The sequence below is a fragment of the Schistocerca americana genome, chromosome 3 (assembly GCF_021461395.2).
Source record: "Schistocerca americana isolate TAMUIC-IGC-003095 chromosome 3, iqSchAmer2.1, whole genome shotgun sequence".
Lineage (NCBI taxonomy): Eukaryota > Metazoa > Arthropoda > Insecta > Orthoptera > Acrididae > Schistocerca > Schistocerca americana.
In genome coordinates this window covers 561,961,061-561,980,678 of record NC_060121.1, presented here as the reverse complement: position 1 = coordinate 561,980,678, position 19,618 = coordinate 561,961,061, and the positions used below count along the sequence as shown (strand labels likewise).

At 39.0% G+C, this 19,618-nt stretch overlaps 1 protein-coding gene across 1 annotated transcript in view; it reads right to left on the bottom strand.

Annotated features, from left to right (window-relative positions):
• LOC124606222 (BAI1-associated protein 3) overlaps window positions 1-19,618 on the bottom strand; it is a 514,351-nt gene that overhangs the window by 257,672 nt on the left and 237,061 nt on the right. Inside the window, exon 9 of the mRNA XM_047138196.1 lies at window positions 753-877. Within this exon, the coding sequence (XP_046994152.1) occupies window positions 753-877 (125 nt within the window). The remainder of the gene's footprint in view (window positions 1-752; window positions 878-19,618) is intronic.

Here is a 19,618-nt window from a genome sequence, read left to right as displayed (position 1 = left end):
GAAAACAAGGACAGCAAGAAAGGAGGGTAGAAATAAATTTGACACTTTCATAAGTCGTGATGAAAGAAAGAACAATCAGGGTTTAGCATCCCACTGATCATTAAGTCATTAGATAAGTAATCTCAGATTGTGGAAAGGCTTCTGTTGCATCCTTTTTGGGTGAATCATCCTGGTGTTTACCTCTAATGATTTTGGAGAATCATAGAAATACTTAAATCTAGATGGAAGGGTGGGAAATTGAATCCAAATCTCTCCAATTGTGAGTCCAGTGTCTTAATTACTGTTCCCCTTCTATAGGTTGAGGGTGACTAGGAGGCTCTATGGACCTGTTACAGATGGAGACATTGTTTGAAAGCATAAATGTTGCACAACATTTGTAAATGAGATTCCTTCAATGAAGTTTTAAATGGACTTCCATAAATATCAGTATAATGGCACTATTTTGCAATGTTGTGTTGCATGTGAAACTGAATAATACATACATTTCTAGTACAGTAGTATTTTCTTTTTAATTAATTCACTATGCATCAATTAAGAACTAAACAGTTTTCATTAGGCAATAACTGAAACCTAGAAATCACATACAACTGTAGAAGATAATCATTAGCAGTATATTACGAATAGTAGTTCATCCAGCACATTTTTCACATATACATTGTGTTCTATCATAGATACACTTATAAATACCAACAGCTGCTGCATGTATTAACGGGCAACAATGAGTAGAGCCTACACAATACTAATTGTATTACCTAAGCAGATAATCAAGCCTTGACATGGCTGCTCTGTTGTGTGGGGGAAAATACTGACGATGCTTTCTCAACATCTGCAAGGAGAACTCAAGGAACATGTTGAATGATTCTGCCAGACTCTCCTCCTGAAACAATCAGACAAGAAACATTGCTTTCACACTCAAACCATATATACTTACAAGTAACAACTGAATTTCGAGAAAAATGGAAAAATAGGCCTATTGTTTGTTCACGACTTCTGACTGAGTTTTCTCGGAAGTATGGAGAATGCAGGGAACATTGGAAAAGATTTACAGGCCTGAAATCAATGCAGCACAGTGCAAAGCAAATGATATGTATATAATGAATTCAGTGAATAAACACAAAGTAGCACTGGAAATTATTGAAACAGAAATAAACTGTGATATTAAAGTATACCAGGCACCAATTCCATCTAAGTAAACATTTTGACAGGCTTCATTCACATGATAGTATCATGGAGGATGTAAGTAAAGCAAAGGCACTGCTGGCAAAAATGAACAGTAAGCTGACAACAGCTTTTGCTGGACTCACGTAATGGAGAAGATGATCAATGAATCAATAGCTAAGCTCAGTAATTCTAGTGCAGGGAATTATTATGGCCTCTCAGATTATGTTATTAAATATGTCAGAAATAAAACTGTAATGCCATTAACTAAAATAATCAATCAAATCTTGAATGAAGGTATTGATCCAGATTGTTTGAAAATACCTGTAGCTAAACCAGTATGTAAGAAATGAGTCTCCAGATAACTACTAACCTGTATCACTTATACCCATCATCTCAAAAATAATACAATATTGCATGCATAAACAGATGAGTCAGTATCTTGAATCTAATGAGATAGTTAGCTTCTTACAGCATGTTTTCAGATCCAGCCTTTCTAGAGTCAAACCAATTGGGAGCATAGTATCAAAAATATACAGCTGCTCTGAAAATAAAAATATTATCTGTGCAACACTGTTGGATCTGAGGAAAGCTTTTGATATGGTCTCCCACAATATTCTCATAAATAACTCTATCACTATGAGCTGAGAGGGATTGCTCTATGCTTAATGCTGTCTTACTTGGACAACAGAAAATAGTTAGTTAAGGTAAATAATGAAACATCAGAATGTTTTCCAGTTGTAATGGATGTACATTAAGCATCTGTTCTTGGACCTTTCATTTTCATTATTTATATAAATGATTTACACACAGTTGTAGCACTTGATGCAGTACTATATGCAGATGTCACAACATTCATCATGTGTAAAACCAACCTTGAAAATATGCAACAAAGCATGGCAGTAGCAATTACCATAATTACATAGTTCACGTGGATATACTGCATTGGAGTTACAAGGTTAAGATTACACAACCATTATAATACAAGAACAAATTAGCATAAGCATGCGTACTATTACTACACACACAAAAAAAAGTTTTACATCACCCCAGTTCCCAGCACTCCTGGAGATAGATGTTGACTGTGGATATTGTATCACAGACACAGTCCCTTTGACTGTTCAGAGATGTCACTAAGCCCACCCAAAGATGTAAATAACCATGCATGAGCATCGCATATTACAAGGAGTCTGTCCGACAGCCAATCAGTTCCAGTCATTCAACCAGGAAGGAGATACACGGCTAATGTTGTCTGTAGTTCAGCTATTCCTAGATGGTCAATACCACAGTTTGATCATGTCCACATTGTTACTTTGTGACAGGAAGGGCTCTCAACAAGAGAAGTGTCTAGGCATCTCGGAGTGAATGAAAGTGATGTTATTCAGACATGGAGGAGATACAGAGAGACAGGAACTGTCGATGACATGCCTCGCTCATACTGCCCAAGAGCTGCCACTGTAGTGGATGACCACTACCTATGGATTATGGCTTGGAGGAATCCTGACAGCAATGCCACTACGTGAAATAATGCTTTTCGTGCAGCCAAGGATGTCGTGTTATGACTCAAACTGCACACAATAGGCTGCATGATGTGCAACTTCACTCCCAACATCCATGGCGAGGTCCATCTTTGCAACCACAACACCATGCAGTGCAGTACAGATGGCCCCAACAACATGCCGAATGGACCGCTCAGGATTGGCATCACGTGCTCTTCACCAATGAGTGTCGCATATGCCTTCAATCAGGCAATTATTGGAGGTGTGTTTGGAGGCAACCCAGTTAGGCTGAACGCCTTAGACACACTGTCCTGCGACTGCAGCAAGACGGAGGTTCCCTGGTGTTTTGGGGCGCCATTATGTGGCAGCAGTGTATACTGCTGGTGGTCATGGAAGGCGCCGTAATGGCTGTATGGTACGTGAATACCATCCTCCGACCTATAGTGCTACCATATCAGAAGCATATTGTCAAGGTATTCATCTTCATGGACGACAATTCGTGCCCCCTTTGTTCACATATTGTGAATGACTTCCTTTGCAGGATAATGACATCGTTTGACTAGAGTGGCCAGCATGTTCTCAAGACATGAACCCTATTGAATATGTCTGGGATAAGTTGAAAAGGGCTGCTTATGGACGGCATGACACACCAACCACTCTGAGGGATCTACACCGAATCACCGTTGAGGAGTAGGAGACTCTGGACCAACAGTACCTTGATGAACTTGTGGATACTGTGCCATGACAAATACAGGCAATGATGAATACAGGCATGCATCAATGAAAGAGGACATGCTACAGGGTATCACGGGTACAGTGTGTACAGCAATCTGGACCACCACCTCTGAATGTCTTGCTGTATGGTGGTACAACATGCAATACATGGTTTTCATTTATTACTATTGCTAAGTCAACATTGCTCACCAAATATGACCAGACAGACTGCATCACAAGTGGGCTATTATATATTAAAACTACAACTAAAACTAAGATAATAGACCAGAAGCATTACACGACACTGGTGTTATAAACAATGGTTATAAACAACACTGTACAGTTCATCAGTGTTGACAGTTTGTGGCTTCAGATATGAAACATCATGTTGAGCAGTCTGCAATTCCACTTGTAGAGGAAAAAATCGTTTACAGAATATAGTGGCTGTTGCTAGAGCACATGCATCAGTCTAGCTCTGAACATCCTCAGTGGCAGTGTTCGAACATCCAGCAGTAGGTGGTTGAACATCTTCAGGGCTGCTGAGGGAAAACTGTAAAGTGTTTTACTTAGGCGACATCTTGGAACATCAATGTCAGTCTTATTTCATGTGTCATAGTTTTAAATCTCTTGTCTCTTGCAGAAGGACCCTCGGTTTTCTTTTATACAGACAAGAGAGTTGAAAATATACTGGCTAAATATTGTCATTATTCCTAACTGCTTGAAATGGGTCTACAGGGTCAAATTTCTTGCAACAAGATATTATTCTTACATCCTTGTTATGTAGGAGCAATATGCTTTTACTTCCAGGAGAGTGTCCCCACAGCAATTCATGTGTATTGTGACTGTGTACTGATCTTTTATCAAACATTTGAACTTCCTGAAGAAATAAATGACTCTTGAGAGTTTGGAACAAACATGTGCAGTGTGTTTGGTCCATGTCAGCTTATTATCAGCTGTGATTCTCAGGAGTTTGACACTATCAACATTTGCTATGAGTCCACAGTGATCAAGACTGCATAATATTTTCTGGGTTTTATCGTCATTTAATTTCATTTTGTTCACTCTGAACCACTTTTTGGGCACTTCAAACAATCTTTTGAGCCTCAGTTGAATTTCTAGCCTTAGTCATTAAAGTTGTATCATCAGCAATGTATGACAATCACAACTAACGACATTGCAAAAACATTAAAAAGAGCAGGAGGGCAAGTATGGAGCCCTGCAATACACTGTGTTCAAGTGCTATTCCATGAGACACTGCTTCCTGGATACGAACACTCTGCTGCATCTCTCTTAGGTAAGATTAGATTAGATTAGATTCTCAAAAATGACATCCTTTATATCACAAGATTTTAATGTATCCAACAGTACCAGTATCTTATGAGAGAGACAATTGAATGCCTTGCATAGATCACAAAGAATTAAAGTCATGCATTTCTATTCTTGAAATGCTTACATTATTTTCGTTATTATCAAGCATGGCAGTAAATGTAGATTTTCCTCTTCTAAATTCACGTTGGTGTCTTTGCAACAACACAACAGTTGCTTCTTCACTATAGTTTCAAGCACTTCCGCTGGTATAGGCATTATAGAAATTGGTCCATAGCTGGATGGACTGTTAGGATCACATTTTTTATACACTGGTACTGTCTTTCCCAGGTTTAAGAAGTTTGGAAAAACACCAACCTCCAGGCACTGGTTAATGATAGCAGCCAAAGCTTCAGCAATATCAGATACATTAACCTTCAGAACAGTACATGACATGCCACATAAATCTGTGCTAACAGAATGTTTAAAACCTTTTACAATTTTCACTATGTCCTCTGGAAACACTTTTTTCTACCTGGTCAATGCGGGTTTGTCCTAGAGATGGCGTCGCGTATAGAAGTGTGTATAAACAGTTGTACGGAAAACTGCTACATATCGAGTATAAATTGTATAAAGTGCAATAACTACATCGCGAAAGGTGTCACGTTATGTGCAGTGTCGCAAAAATGGATTCATGCAAAGTGTTTCGCGGGAACGGAAGAATGTGGCGCGAAATGCGACTGTGGTATGGAATGCTGCGATCTACTAACGGTAGCTTTGTCAAGATACGATAACTGCATAGAAGAAAGTGTTACTGCATTGCTTCAGCAAGACCTTGTGCTCGCAAATCGTTACGTAAACAAGTTAGAGAAACTGATAAACCAACGGAAAGGTGGCGATTTAAAAAAACGAGTGTAGGCCTAATGAAAATTTTCGTTTCAAACAAAACTTCTGCTCGTAGTGAACTAAATCTTTATGACGGTATGAAATCGTCAGTAAATAGAGTGCAACGAAAACCGGCTGATAAAGACACGACAGGACGAAATGTGAACTCAAAAAATGAGACAAGTGAAAGTGAACCTAGATCATCTGTGTGTTCTACCGAGAGAAATGTTTCTTCAAAGTTTACTATAAAGCCAACAGAACGAGGGCACTTGGAGAACAATAAATATCAAGTCTGTGTATTCGGTGACAGTCATGCAAAGTGTGTGGCACAAATAATAAGTAAATAATTGTAAAAACTTAGTTAAGACTGGAATATTCTGTGTGCTAATTGGTGGAGCAAATGACATATACAAAAATGAAAGCCAACTAGCGACAAGGGCACTTAAACAACTCTAAAAATGCTGTCATATCTAAATTTAAAGGTTCTCGTTGTAAGTGTGCCACACAGACATGATCTAATCGAGGAATCATGTGTAAACAAAGAAATAACGTCAACAAATAATAAATTTAGGAAGATCTGCTGTGCTTATAAGTGTGCAACATCTGTAGATGCAAACAGCTCAGAGAGAAACCATTTCACGAGGCACGGAAACTATTACGGAAAAAAGATAATGGATGAAAAGATACTAGAAGAAATAAGCCGTATATCAATAGAAAAGTTCCCTAAAATCCCACTCCAAATGAGGGCAGAAGCAGAAGAAATGAAAACCTTAACAAGAGCAACATTTGCTGAAGCACCAAAAACAACAACATCTGCTATAGTTAATATTAAAATGTCATCAGCTGCCACAGCTAGTACAAACAATTAATCAACATCATCCATTTCAAGTAGGAAAAGAAACAGAAACAAGAAACTTGTGGTACAGCAGGATTTTTGGTATCCGGCCTTAATGAAAACTCCAAGTTAACAGTGTTAAACGAAAGACGAAATACCGTCGGTGCTCACTCCCCTGTTCTAAAGATTATGAGTCTAAATGTGCAGTGCCTCAAGAACAAATATTGTGCACTCGAAATAGCAGTAAGCAACACCCAACCTGATGTCCTGTGTATTACTGAACACTGGTGTAAGGACCATGAAATTAGTAGTATTCATATTAATCCATTTAAAATGGCAAATCACTATAGTAGGAAAATTGCAAAAGATGGTGGAGTCGGTATTTACCTTAGACAAGAGTTAGAATTTAAAAAGAGATGTGAAGCAGAGAACTTAAGTAGGCCTATTGAAAAGTTCTTTGAAGCAGGTGCTGTCCAGCTATATGGCCTGATGAAAAAAGTCATAGTCATAACAGTGTATAGGTCACCATGGGAAAAAAATTGAAGTCTTTTTTGACAAATTAGAATTGTTGCTAAATACTTTTTACAAAATAAACTGATTATTCTTTGCGGTGATTTCAATATTAATCTTCTAGTTGAAAGTCAACAAAAAAGGCAATTTTTGGACATATTAAGGAGTTTCAACACGTCCTCACACATAAACAATTCAACTAGAATAACAAACACCTCCAATAGTCTCATAGATAACATTATCTCGAATATGTCAACAACTGAAAAATGGTTCAAATGGCTCTGAGCACTATGGGACTCAACTGCTGAGGTCATTAGTCCCCTAGAACTTAGAACTAGTTAAACCTAAGGACAACACAAACATCCATGCCCGAGGCAGGATTCGAACCTGCGACTGCAGCGGTCTTGCGGTTCCAGACTGCAGCGCCTTTAACCGCACGGCCATTTCGGCCGGCGTCAATAATTGACATAGAGGTAACAAACATAGATTTAGGATTGTCTGACCACAATGCTCTCACCATTGAAATGCCTTTAAAGTCAATGGAAGATAAAGGTGTAAGTAATATTTATGTAAAGAAACTTCTCTGTGGACGGCTGTCATAAGTTCATAAGTATCTTAGAAAATGAAAATTGGTTAGATGTTATGAAACAAATAAGTACAATTAGGCATATAGCGTATTTGCATCGAATTATATGATGAACTATGAGATGTGTTTTCCAAAGAAACTGACCAGAATCAAGTCTACTGTACACATAAAGTCAAGTTCTTGGATGACTCTTGGCATTAAGAAATCGTGTGAAAACATGAAAAAACTCAATTCAGAATTGAGGGAGTGTGCAGATACTGATTTTATAGAATATGTAAAAAGGTATAGGGAAATGTATGGCAGAGTAATTGCAAATGCAAAGTTACTAAGTAATGACATGGAAATAAAACAGTCCAGAAATAAAACTAAAATAGCATGGGAAATTGTGAGAAAAGAAACCGGGGTACCTACCAAAGATAAGGAAATTACTCTAAAAGATGAGGAGAATAAAATGGTAGATAAATATACCATGCCTAATTATATAAATAATTACCTTTTAAATATACCCCAGACATTAAGCAGGAATTTTGGGGAGCAGATTAAGAGGGTGGCACCTAAGGCAGCCAGTAGTTTGATGGCAGTCCCAACAAACGAAAAGGAAGTTTTAAAAGTGATTAAAAGTCTGAAGTCTAAGATGTCAGCTGGAGTAGATGAGGTGCCAATAGTACTAGTAAAGAAAACAGCTAATCAAATAGCGAAACCATTGGTAAACATAGCAAACTTGTCAATGGCTGAGGGCGTGTTTCCAGAGAAACTGAAAATTTTTAAAGTCGTTCCCCTGTTGAAAAACGGTGATAAGCTGTTGTGAGACCGTAGCAAAAAAAATTAGAGCCTATTTATTCTAAAGAAGAGTGCATTGCGTTAAATTGATGATCAAAGACCTTAGAACCGCGCCTTTAGGGACATATTTATTATTACACTTAATTTATTTCCAAATGCGATATGTGTTTCATAACAACAGTGATTTAGAGGTAAACTGTAGAATTCACTACCAAATACTTGAAGTAAAACTTATCATATATACAGAGCTGAATTTTATATACCGGTACTAAAGTTGCTGGTAGACTTCAGATGGGAAACTGGAAATCTCGACTTAGAGGCAAACTTAACCACAGCTCATTGTCCACGTATATACCGGGTGATCAAAAAGTCAGTATAAATTTGAAAACTGAATTATGGTTCAAATGGCTCTGAGCACTATGGGACTTAACTGCTGTGGTCATCAGTCCCCTAGAACTTAGAACCAGTTAAACCTAACTAACCTAAGGACATCACAAACATCCATGCCCGAGGCAGGATTCGAACCTGCGACCGTAGCGGTCTTGCGGTTCCAGACTGCAGCGCCTTTAACCGCACGGCCACTTCGGCCGGCGAAAAACTGAATTAATCACGGAATAATGTAGATAGAAGGGTACAAATTGACTCACATGCTTGGAGTGACATGGGGTTTTATTACAGTCAAAAAAATACAAAAGTTCAAAAAATGTCCGACAGATGGCGCTTCATCTGATCAGAATAGCAATAATTAGCATAGCAAAGTAAGACAAAGCAAAGATGAAGTTCTTTACAGGAAATGCTCAATATGTCCACCATCATTCCTCGACAATAGCTGTAGTCGAGGAATAATGTTGCGAACAGCACTGTAAAGCATGTCCAGAGGTATGGTGAGGCATTGGCGATGGATGTTGTCTTTCAACATCCCTAGAGATGTCGGTCGATCACGATACACTTGCGATTTTAGGTAACCCCAAAGCCAATAATCGCACGGACTGAGGTCTGGGGACCTGGGAGGCCAAGCATGACGGAAGTGGCGGCTGAGCACACGATCATCACCAAATGACACGCGCAAGAGGTCTTCCACGCGTCTACCAATATGGGATGAGTTTTTTGTTCTAATAAAACCCCACGTCATTCCAAGCATGTGTGTCAATTTTTACCTCTCTATCTACATTATTCCGTGGTTTATTAAGTTTTCAATTTATACTGACTTTTTGATCACCCGGTACATTCTAAGAATGTAATGCGTCTCAAACATGTGCAAAAAAAAAAAAAAAAAAAAAAAAAAAAAAAAAAAAAAAAAAAAAAACATTACCTCTTCAGGTACAGCACTTAACTTGCTTTCATGCCATCATGTTTGCCAGCGAAAATAGCTTTACGTGTGGTGGATATGATTTCACTCAATGTTTGTTTCGATATTGCAGTAGAAAATTCTAGACCCTTTTACTACCTACTGGCAGAAATCTTAACGTCACCGTCAGGCCCTTATGTAGCGACATTGCTGTTCTCATACAAGATTAATATATTAGGAGTTATGAGCGTCGAAAGATAATCACACGTTTCCACATCCATCTTCAAATAACTACGCCAGTCGTCGAGATCGCCCAGCAACTCGCCAATTTACGTGCGGAAACGCCTTCACTTAAGCAGTCACTGTGTAGAACATTTTTGGAAGGTGAATATCAACAGCAGTCAAGTAATGTATAAAATGCATGTGCTGTTTGAGGCTTTCCCGGCGCTGCGTCTGCTTGATAGGTTCCCGGGAATTACGCCGGATAATACTGCAAAAACCGCGCAATATTTCAGCGAGACAACTGCCCAGGTGCTACTGTCGCGTCGCTGAGAAGTTCCCCAATTTATATGTTGACTTTCTAGAACAGCACAGGCGCCAGCGGGGGCATAACGTCATCGAAGACCAATTGTAGATCTAACTCACGACTGGTCTTCGATGACGTTATGCCCCCGCTGGCGCCTGTGCTGTTCTAGAAAGCCAACACATAAATTGGCGAACTTCTCAGCGACGCGACAGTAGCACCTGAAGATGGCGGGCAGTTGTCTCGCTGAAATATTGTGTGTTTTTTACAATGTTATCCGGCGTAATTCCCGGGAACCTATCAAGCGTATAAAATGCATCTTTGAACCATCAGCTGTTTTTATTTTAAACCAAAATATCAACCAGTCTTCACAGGTAAGGGTTAAAACGGTATAAGCCACCACATTCGTCATTACTAAAATAAAATGTAGAGCATATCGTGAATAAACGCACAGGACTTTTAGAAGCAAACATACTAAGAGTACACAGAGCACTACTGATTATTTTCTCATCAGTACTGCTCTGTGTGCACTTAGTATGTTACGAAAAACAGAAGTCTTGACTTTTTTGTCAACATATGTCTTTACTTACCGCTGAGATCTCAAAATTTGTCAAGGAAAAACGTTACAACTTGTCTGAAAATCAGGAAATTTGACTTGGGGAAACTTGTGGCTACCCTGTGCCAGATTTGGAAACTCACATTGCAGGCAACACAGTATAAGCATTAGCAAGAGTTTATTTATTTATTTATTTATTATCTATCATCCCAATAATCACATTTGTGATACAGGATTTGTCAGGATACATTTCAACAACTATATAATATCTTTACAAAAAAAATTTCTGTGCTGAATTCATATGAATCTATTTATGTTTAATACAATATACAACTAATAAGTGTTTTTATAACATAATTTCTGATGTGTTTGACAGACCTATTCCTTGACGTTGTGATTTCATTTGTCAAATTTATGATATCATATATCCTTATACAGTTGAGCAGAGCTATTCACTTATACTGTAGTGACATTTTTTAAGCATGTGGTTCTTAATCTTCTTATGTGCTTGACAGACATATTCATTGATGTAATTCCAGTTGTCACATTAATTTAGACATATATTCTTATACAGTTGCGCAGAGATATTCACTTATGCTGTAATAACATTTGTCAAGCACGTGGTTCGTTATATTCTAATACAGTGGAGCACAGAAATTCACTTACATTGAAATAACATTTGTCGAGCACGTGATTCTTTATAACAGTTTTAAATTTATCCTCATTTTTCCAGCTCTTTGACATCTTTTGGTAGTGCATTAAAAAGTTTGATGCCTTGATTACATACATGTTTCTGACTTTGGGTCCTTGTTACATCTTGTAAGTGGAGATCTTTACATTGACATGTATCATAATTATGGTAGTCTGTATTGGTTTTCATTTTGTCCTGATTTCTTTTGATCACCAACAGACATTTCAGAATGTATAATGATGGAATTGTTAAAATTTTCAATGCTTTAAAAAGGGGCCTACAATGTGTTTGAGGTGGGCTGTGGGTCATTATCCGAATAGCGCGTTTTTGTAATCTGAAAATCTCATTTAGATGACAATTTGTTTTTCCCCAGAATACTATCCCATAGGATGGAATGGACTGAAAATAGCCAAAATATACTAATCTCGTACAGTCATTACTACAAACTCTTGAAATTATCAAAAAGTCAGTATAAATTTGAAAACTGAATAATATAGATAGAGAGGTACAAATTGACACACATGCTTGGAATGACATGGGGGTTTTATTAGAACCAAAAAAATACAAAAGTTCAAAAAATGTCCGACAGATGGCGCTTCATCTGATCAGAATAGCAATAATTAGCGTAACAAAGTAAGACAAAGCAAAGATGATGTTCTTTACAGGAAATGCTCAATAAGTCCATCATCATTCCTCAACAATAGCTGTAGTCGAGGAATAATGTTGTGAACAGCACTGTAAAGCATGTCCGGAGTTATGGTGAGGCACTGGCGACGGATGTTGTCTTTCAGCATCCCTAGAGATGTCGGTCGGTCACGATACACTTGTGACTTCAGGTAACCCCAAAGCCAATAATCGCACGGACTGAGATCTGGGGACCTGGGAGGCCAAGCATGACGAAAGTGGCGGCCGAGCACACGATCATCACCAAACGACACGCGCAAGAGATCTTTCACGTGTCTAGCAATACTTTTTTTCTCATAAAACACCATGTCATTCCGAGCATGCGTGTCAATTTTTACCTCTCTATCTACATTATTCCATGGTTTATTAAGTTTTCAAATTTATACTGACTTTTTATCACATGCTAAGTAGAAAACATACTGAATTTAGTTTTAGTGCTAATCTCACCACATAGTTTTTCCACTTGATCTTTTCATCAATGTGCATATGCAGGAATTTTTCACACTGTACTCTTTCAAGTTGTTTGCCCTCCATGGTTGGATTTAGGTCGTCATGTTCACTTATTTTTCCATATTGCACATAATTAGTCTCTTTTAGCATTCAGTGTTAGCTTGTTTGCACTAAACCATTTTTGTATATCTTGTAGGACATGGTCCACAGTACTGTGCAATTACTGCTTCATATCACTCCCCAACTATTAAACTAGTATCATCAGCAAATAAAATGATTCTAGCTTTTCTCTCTGACACTTGAATATCATTAATATAACGAGGAACAGCAAGGGGCCTAATACACTTCCTTGAGGTACTCCTACTGTGACCTCCCTTGGATCTGATCTTAGTTTAATTGTTTGGTTAATATTTGGTGCTGTAATTTCAACCACCTGCATCCTCTTTTCCAGATACGACTCAAGCCACTTTTTTACCGGTCCCTTAATACCTATAGCTTCAAGTTTTTCCAAAAGTATGCCGTGGTCAACAGTGTCAAAGGCTTTTGACAAATCTAGATTTATCCCGATTACACTTTTTCCCTCTTCCAATTTACTGATTATTTCTTTTGAGTATTCTAGTACAGCTGTTTCTCCCAGCTTGAAGTCCATGCTGAGTGAAAGTATGCCAGGAATCCCACCATCACCGGATCGGAAAGATTTCATTACTTTGCTAGCTGTTTGAGGGAAATAGTATACATCGAACATCTTCTTTTCTTGTACCGGTGCCATTTCGCTGTTAAAGAATTACAAGCAGCTGCCTCACTATTCCAATTGCTGTATTCCCTGCTTTTAATTTTCCACACACATAAACACGTTTTAGCGCCTGATTTGCGGCGATCTCCTGTCCACACGCTCCAGCATGTCTGCGCAGATGTGATTTTAACTCACGATTTGAGAAATTTAGGTCAGTCCTCCAACTCCAACTTGCAGGTTTGCGCACATCTCATACCTTTGCAAATCTCCTATTAACAGGCAACGATCTGTCTGCGCAGACGTGGTGATGTGCGCAGACATTTGTGGAGATTGTTGCGTGCGGCCTTAACGATGAAAAGCGTTACCTTTTGTTCGAAGTGTACCAACTTTTGACTTGGCACAGATGGCAGTGTCTTAACTTCTGACTTATCAAAGGTGCCACCAAGTCAGTCGGCGCCGACGCCACCACACAGGAACGATTTGCTAAGCAATTTCAACACCACTGTGTTGATAAACTCCGCCATGGAAAATGAACTGCTATATTTAGCAGCAGTGGCAGTTAATCCACGTATTCACACGTATATTGGAAATAACAATTTTAAAAAATAAATTAAAAATGTGCTGATAAAATTCATTTGTCGCTTATGGGTCCTCAATTACTTTTTCACAATTCATTTTCGATTGTTGGTCCTCAGTTCCTTTTTCATTCATTAGGCCCATGGTTAAACTGCAAGTATATACACAGTTTGTTTGCAGTTTCTCTGCGACTATAGAAATGTCACCAGTGGCAGCGTTGTTGATTGCCGCAATTCTAAAGTTGTTCGAGGGAAAGTTGGGTTATATGAAATGACGAAGGAGATGAGTATGCCTGTAAAACAGATTTGTCCTGAAGATTTAAATTAAAATGTCCACTTAATACTATGCTGAGAAGTTAAAAAGTTAAATATTGTGTGTACTTCTTTCCATAAATAACGCAAAATCATGAGCTGGAGTTCACTGTCTTGTAACCATTACTATGAACTTTCCATCAATACTACCTCTACAGCACAAGCTTCGAAATGTTAATTACTGCAAAATCGAAGGATGCATTTTGTATTACAGTACTTCTTAATATAAAGGGCAACTCCGACTTCCACTTCTCAGAGTTGTTCGTGGTCCGTGACAACTATAAATTCTAACACAAAGTTCTTACGCAATGTGGGCAATGCGAAACGAAACTATAGAATACAGCCACATTTAAAAACTAGGCGAACGAGTCGCAGCTAGAAAGCCATATTGCCACATATCGCACGCGATTCATCAGACTGCATTCAAAACTCCAAGCGATCAGTGATCAATCGCTGCGATATGTGTTTTCTCCGTACACGTGCGATGTCCGAACAGATCACACGACCTAGCGACGGATCGCTGCGATTCGTCACTCCTTCACAACGGCACATTAAAGCAGGACATGGTCTGTCTACACAGAGAAAGTACAGACTAAAGACCTAATTTAACGTAGAGTGCCAGTGCAGGTAATTTGATTTTCACTAATCTTCCAGACAAACTTCCACTTTCCCTGCCTCTTCGAATGCAAATTGTTGCAGTCTGCAATGACAAAAGATTTCTCTTTCAAGTTATTTGTATCCACACCGTACATATTCCGCACAGCACTATTTTATCCATTTCATAATGATTGATTCTGGGCTTCGATCTCCTTTTGTGACTCCAAATGGACATCGACGTAACGTATCTCTCCGAAATCGTGCCCTACCTTCTTTGATATTATGTGTAAATATCGTATGTTGTTTGAAAATGTCGGCGTCACTCGTGCGAAAAACATTTACGCGAAAGCGTGTTTTTTCGAACATTTTTTTGGAAACTGTCAAATTCGAAAAGAGACGATACGACCAGTTATCGAGAATAATCTGCTACGGATAATTTAAAGGTCTGAGTGCACTTATGGTGGCGCGGGTTTCTGCTTCAAGCTCGGCTGTTGGTAACATCACAGCGATGAGACGGCCAATCATGAGTGAGATTGAATTAGCGAATAAGAATGTTATTCTTCATTTTTTCGTTTCGTAAATGAAGTTGATTTATTTGAAATTTTTGTTGCGATGACAGAATTTTGTAACTTTCGTAAATAAAAGTAACTAACCATTTTGTTTGTCTTGTAGGAATTTAGAATTAATATTATGTGCAATTAGTGATGTGCTATTAGGTTTCATGCTAACGAAAATTTTTAGACGGGTATATATTCCTTGAATTAGCCTATGTCGTGATAGTCTGCAGTAGATGTGGAAGCATTTCCATGGCAGCAGCTGAACATTTTTTTTTCTTTTTAAACGGAAGATCGCAGCTTATTGGAGTTTTGTTCAATGGAAGGTATTTCCAGATAACGTACGCGAAATTGGTTATTATGGATTTCACTGATGGCTCGTTATTTACGTAATGTCGGTGTGTTGTTTATTTGTGAGCCTGTTTTCGGAACCTTTGTGACTCATGGCAACTCACCCTGAGTCAATTTGGTGAAGTCGCACAGAGGTGTTTGCAACAGGGGCAGGCCGAAATATTATGGCAAGAAGTCAACATGATCCGGCTGCGATCCCGGAACCTCATAGAATATACAGTACGCCGGGAAAACTTCAAGAATCATATCAGATGAATCAGGATACGCCAAATGAATAACAAGCCCACAAGAAAAGCTTTTGCTGAAAAAGGGAGCAAAGCTGTTTATGCACAGATCTCTGTAGAAAGAGAAGACCTTATCACCATCTTACTTTGTGCTAATTCCGCAGGAAACTGTGTCCCTCCTATGGCCACATTTAAAGATTTTTACCTCAATTTCGTGACCGTTTCCCAAATGGGTCCATGATTACAATGGCATAATCGGTACGGATTGATGAAGAAGCATACCTCCAATGGATGAAACATTTTCAATCACACCGGTTTTCCTGAGCTCGATATTTAACTAGTGGATGGTCTCACAAAACTTTAGAAGCGCTCCAGTGCGAAGAAAATAACGTAAGTATGATATGCCACCAAGCCACACAACTTACCATCTGCAGCCTGCAGACAGGTCAGTTTTTAAGCCACTAAAATCATGTTACGACAGTGGATGTATGAACGTCGTTCGTATCACAAAAGGAACAAGGAAGCTAACAAGCTCACATTTGGAAACATTTTCAAGGCCTCATGGATGAGAGCGATAACACCATCGATTGCAGAAAATGGATTTCGTTCGATTGGCGTTTTTTTGTTGAATGAAAACGCAGTGGCTGAACACGAGTTCTTACCAGCTAAGTATATCGTAGAGCCAAGAAAATACACCAACGGAAACTGAACTCCAGCCTCTGTCTCCTCTCACTAGTCAACACAATTCATGACAGGCCTAAAAATGACACGACAAAGTCTTCTATTTCATTCCACGACTTGTTGTCGTCCCCAAGCAAGACTGCAGCAAAATCTTCTGCCAGGAAACAGAAAGCACTACCTCTTACATCCACAGAAAACATAAATGCAAAAAAGAAAAAAAAAATATTGTATGAGAAAAGAAAAATGTCTTCCCAGCCCGACAGTTTGAAAAACACCTGGTTAAGAACAAACTACACCTACAGCATGAATCATCAGGGTCAGGTTCATCTGGATCCTCCGAAGAAATAGACGATGATAATGACACATCTTGCGAACTCTGCAAGATTAAATACTGTACAGCAATCCAATTTACGTAGTGTTATACACTAAAATTTGCAGGCAAAAGGACATTGTTCTTACGTGCCTACAATGAAAATTTTTTGTGTGAAAATACGTATTTTATTTAGATTTTAACAAATTTTGACCCGATTCAGCTGACTTTACACTACTTCAATAGCCTTAGAACTGCATTTGGCGAAACGGTCTGTGGTAGATTGTGTTAGTCATGGTCACCTTCTCGATAGTAAAGGGAAAGTCGTCGAGATTGACGAATCCAAATTTGGGAAGAGGAAATCTCATAGACGGAAGCTTGTTGTCGGAAGGTGGGTCTTCCGAGGAGCAGAAAGTGGCTTCAATAAGTACTTTTTTGAAGTAATTCAGAGGAGAACAAAACGTATTTTTCTCAGGATTCTGAAGAAGTATGTGTTGCCAGGAAGAACGGTTATTCTCCAAAAAACAGCTTTAGCGATGAAGGTTTCGTTCATATCTCGGTGAACCATAGCCTACATTTTAAAGACCCAGAGACAGGTGTGCACACCAATAGCACTAACGGTACGTTATCTACCATCAAAAGATATTTCCATACTCCTAATAAGAGTATGAACACTTCCGATTTTTATTTATTCGAGCACATGAGGAGGCGGCATAGAACCCTAAAGAATGACATGTTTACAGCATTCCTTGAAGCTGTTAAAAGGATTTATAATCCAATATAAAATTATTGCTTCTTTTCTTCGTTACTTCTGTTGATGTTAGGAGCTAAATATGTCACTAATTTCATTTCAAGCAATGAGAAAGGGTTATGAATGTTTAATAAGGTTGCGTTGTTCAGTCCACTTCGTATGATGATGTTGCAATGTAGGAGCCTGTGGTTAGGCTGGAACTTTTTGGCACAGCATGCTTCACTATTTTCCAAGAACATGTGACGATTTCTGAAGATGTGGTTATGCAGGGACCTAATAGCCGAGATCAAATGACTCCGAATGAGACGAGCACCATTCATATTTGTAGTCTTGCCTGTAGAAAATACTTTACTATTTTCTGAGTATATATGTCGATTTTTGATGTTGTGGTTAGGCAGGAAAATAATAGCACAGCTTAAAATAACTACGAGTGAAACGAATAGAGATCATATTTGCAGTTTGTTTGTCACAAACGCTTCACTGTATGGTAATAATATATGATGATTTTCGGGGTTATGGTTAGGCAGGAGCCTTAATAGCACAGCTTAAACTCCTGCAAATAAAACGAACACCAATCATACTTGCGAGGAAGTCGCTTGACAGTGTCCGATGCAACTACATTGTTGAAAAAACAGGATGACAGTAGATTTATTTACAGTGTGAAACAAATGAAAAACTAGAATCTTATTGGCTGCTTGTATCTCGCTTCTCATTGGCCATGTCATTTTTCAGTATTCATTGCAACGTTTCCCAAGGTGTTCGTCTTATAAACTGCACTTTAACCAAACAAGATTTAACATTTCTGTATTTACTGGCAGACTTTCGTTACCTTTAAGATAGTCGTTAATGTCATAATGATGGCGACGTAGTTTGTTTTTACTCGCCTTAGGGCAGGGCTTCACAACGTACGTGCTCGTGTAGCAAGCTGTGAGCAGCAGGGTGCAAGCACCGAGCAGCACGAGCACGCTACCCCCACTACCGGACCAGAGAGGAGAGTGGGGAAAGTCACGTGGGGCACACAACAGCTGCTGCCAGTCAATGTAAATCCGCCGCCACCTGCAGGGATATCACTCACGAATTATTACTGCGACAAATGAAACAAATAAAGGAGAATGTTCACATGCCACATAATTTTATTAGCTTACTGTATGCCTCTACATTCGCATTAATTTGTGAACTGTTACACAACAAAAGGTGTCACTGAAGTGCGGGATTCTCGGTTATCTTGTACTTTTCGCCCTTTACAATTGCGTCTATGTTCAGAGTAATTGTTCTTGTGCATTTTAGGCGCAGCATGCAGTTTAAATTTCGATCAGACAATGCGTTTCTCAGGCGCGTCTTGTTACATTTCATTGCAGAGAACAGTTGTTCACAAACATACGTGTAACCGAACATTGATATTATTGTAGCCGACAGTTTGTGCAAACGAGGAAATCTATCCTGAGGGAAGTGTCTGTAGAACTCCAAAATGTTTTTCTTGTTCTGAAATTTGTCTCTGTATTCTCTGTCACACTGCAGGTCAATAATTTCTTGCTGCAGCTCAGGACGAATCTCTTAAATATTCGCTGAATATGGAGAGAACAGATCAAAATCACTGTCTAGTGCTGTCAGATCTTGAAAGCGCTGATCAACTAAACTATCTGAATAACGTTCACAGTCTTTGTGAACATCTTGCGTGGATGATAATTTAGGAAAATGAGCTAGGTTTCCTGTTTCCAGCTGACTCACCCAAAGTGTCAATTTCATTTTAAAAGCTTGTATTCGATCTATGAAATGAGTAATTAGCAGATCTTTACCTTGTAGTAAAATGTTCAAAGCATTCAGATGGCTAGTTAAAACTGTTAAGAACGCGAGATCACATTCAAACGTGCGCGCGCATTTCCCCTCCCTCCCTACTCCGCGACCTTCCACCTGCTCGCGAGCACGTGCCTGAGCAGACGCGAGTACTCGCGCTCAAAACCGGCCAGTTGTTAAGCCCTGCCTTAAGCCGTCGGCACACGGACCGTGCTGTCGAACGTTAACGTTGAGCGTGCCAAGTTCAACGTGCTGCTGAACGCTCAGGAACG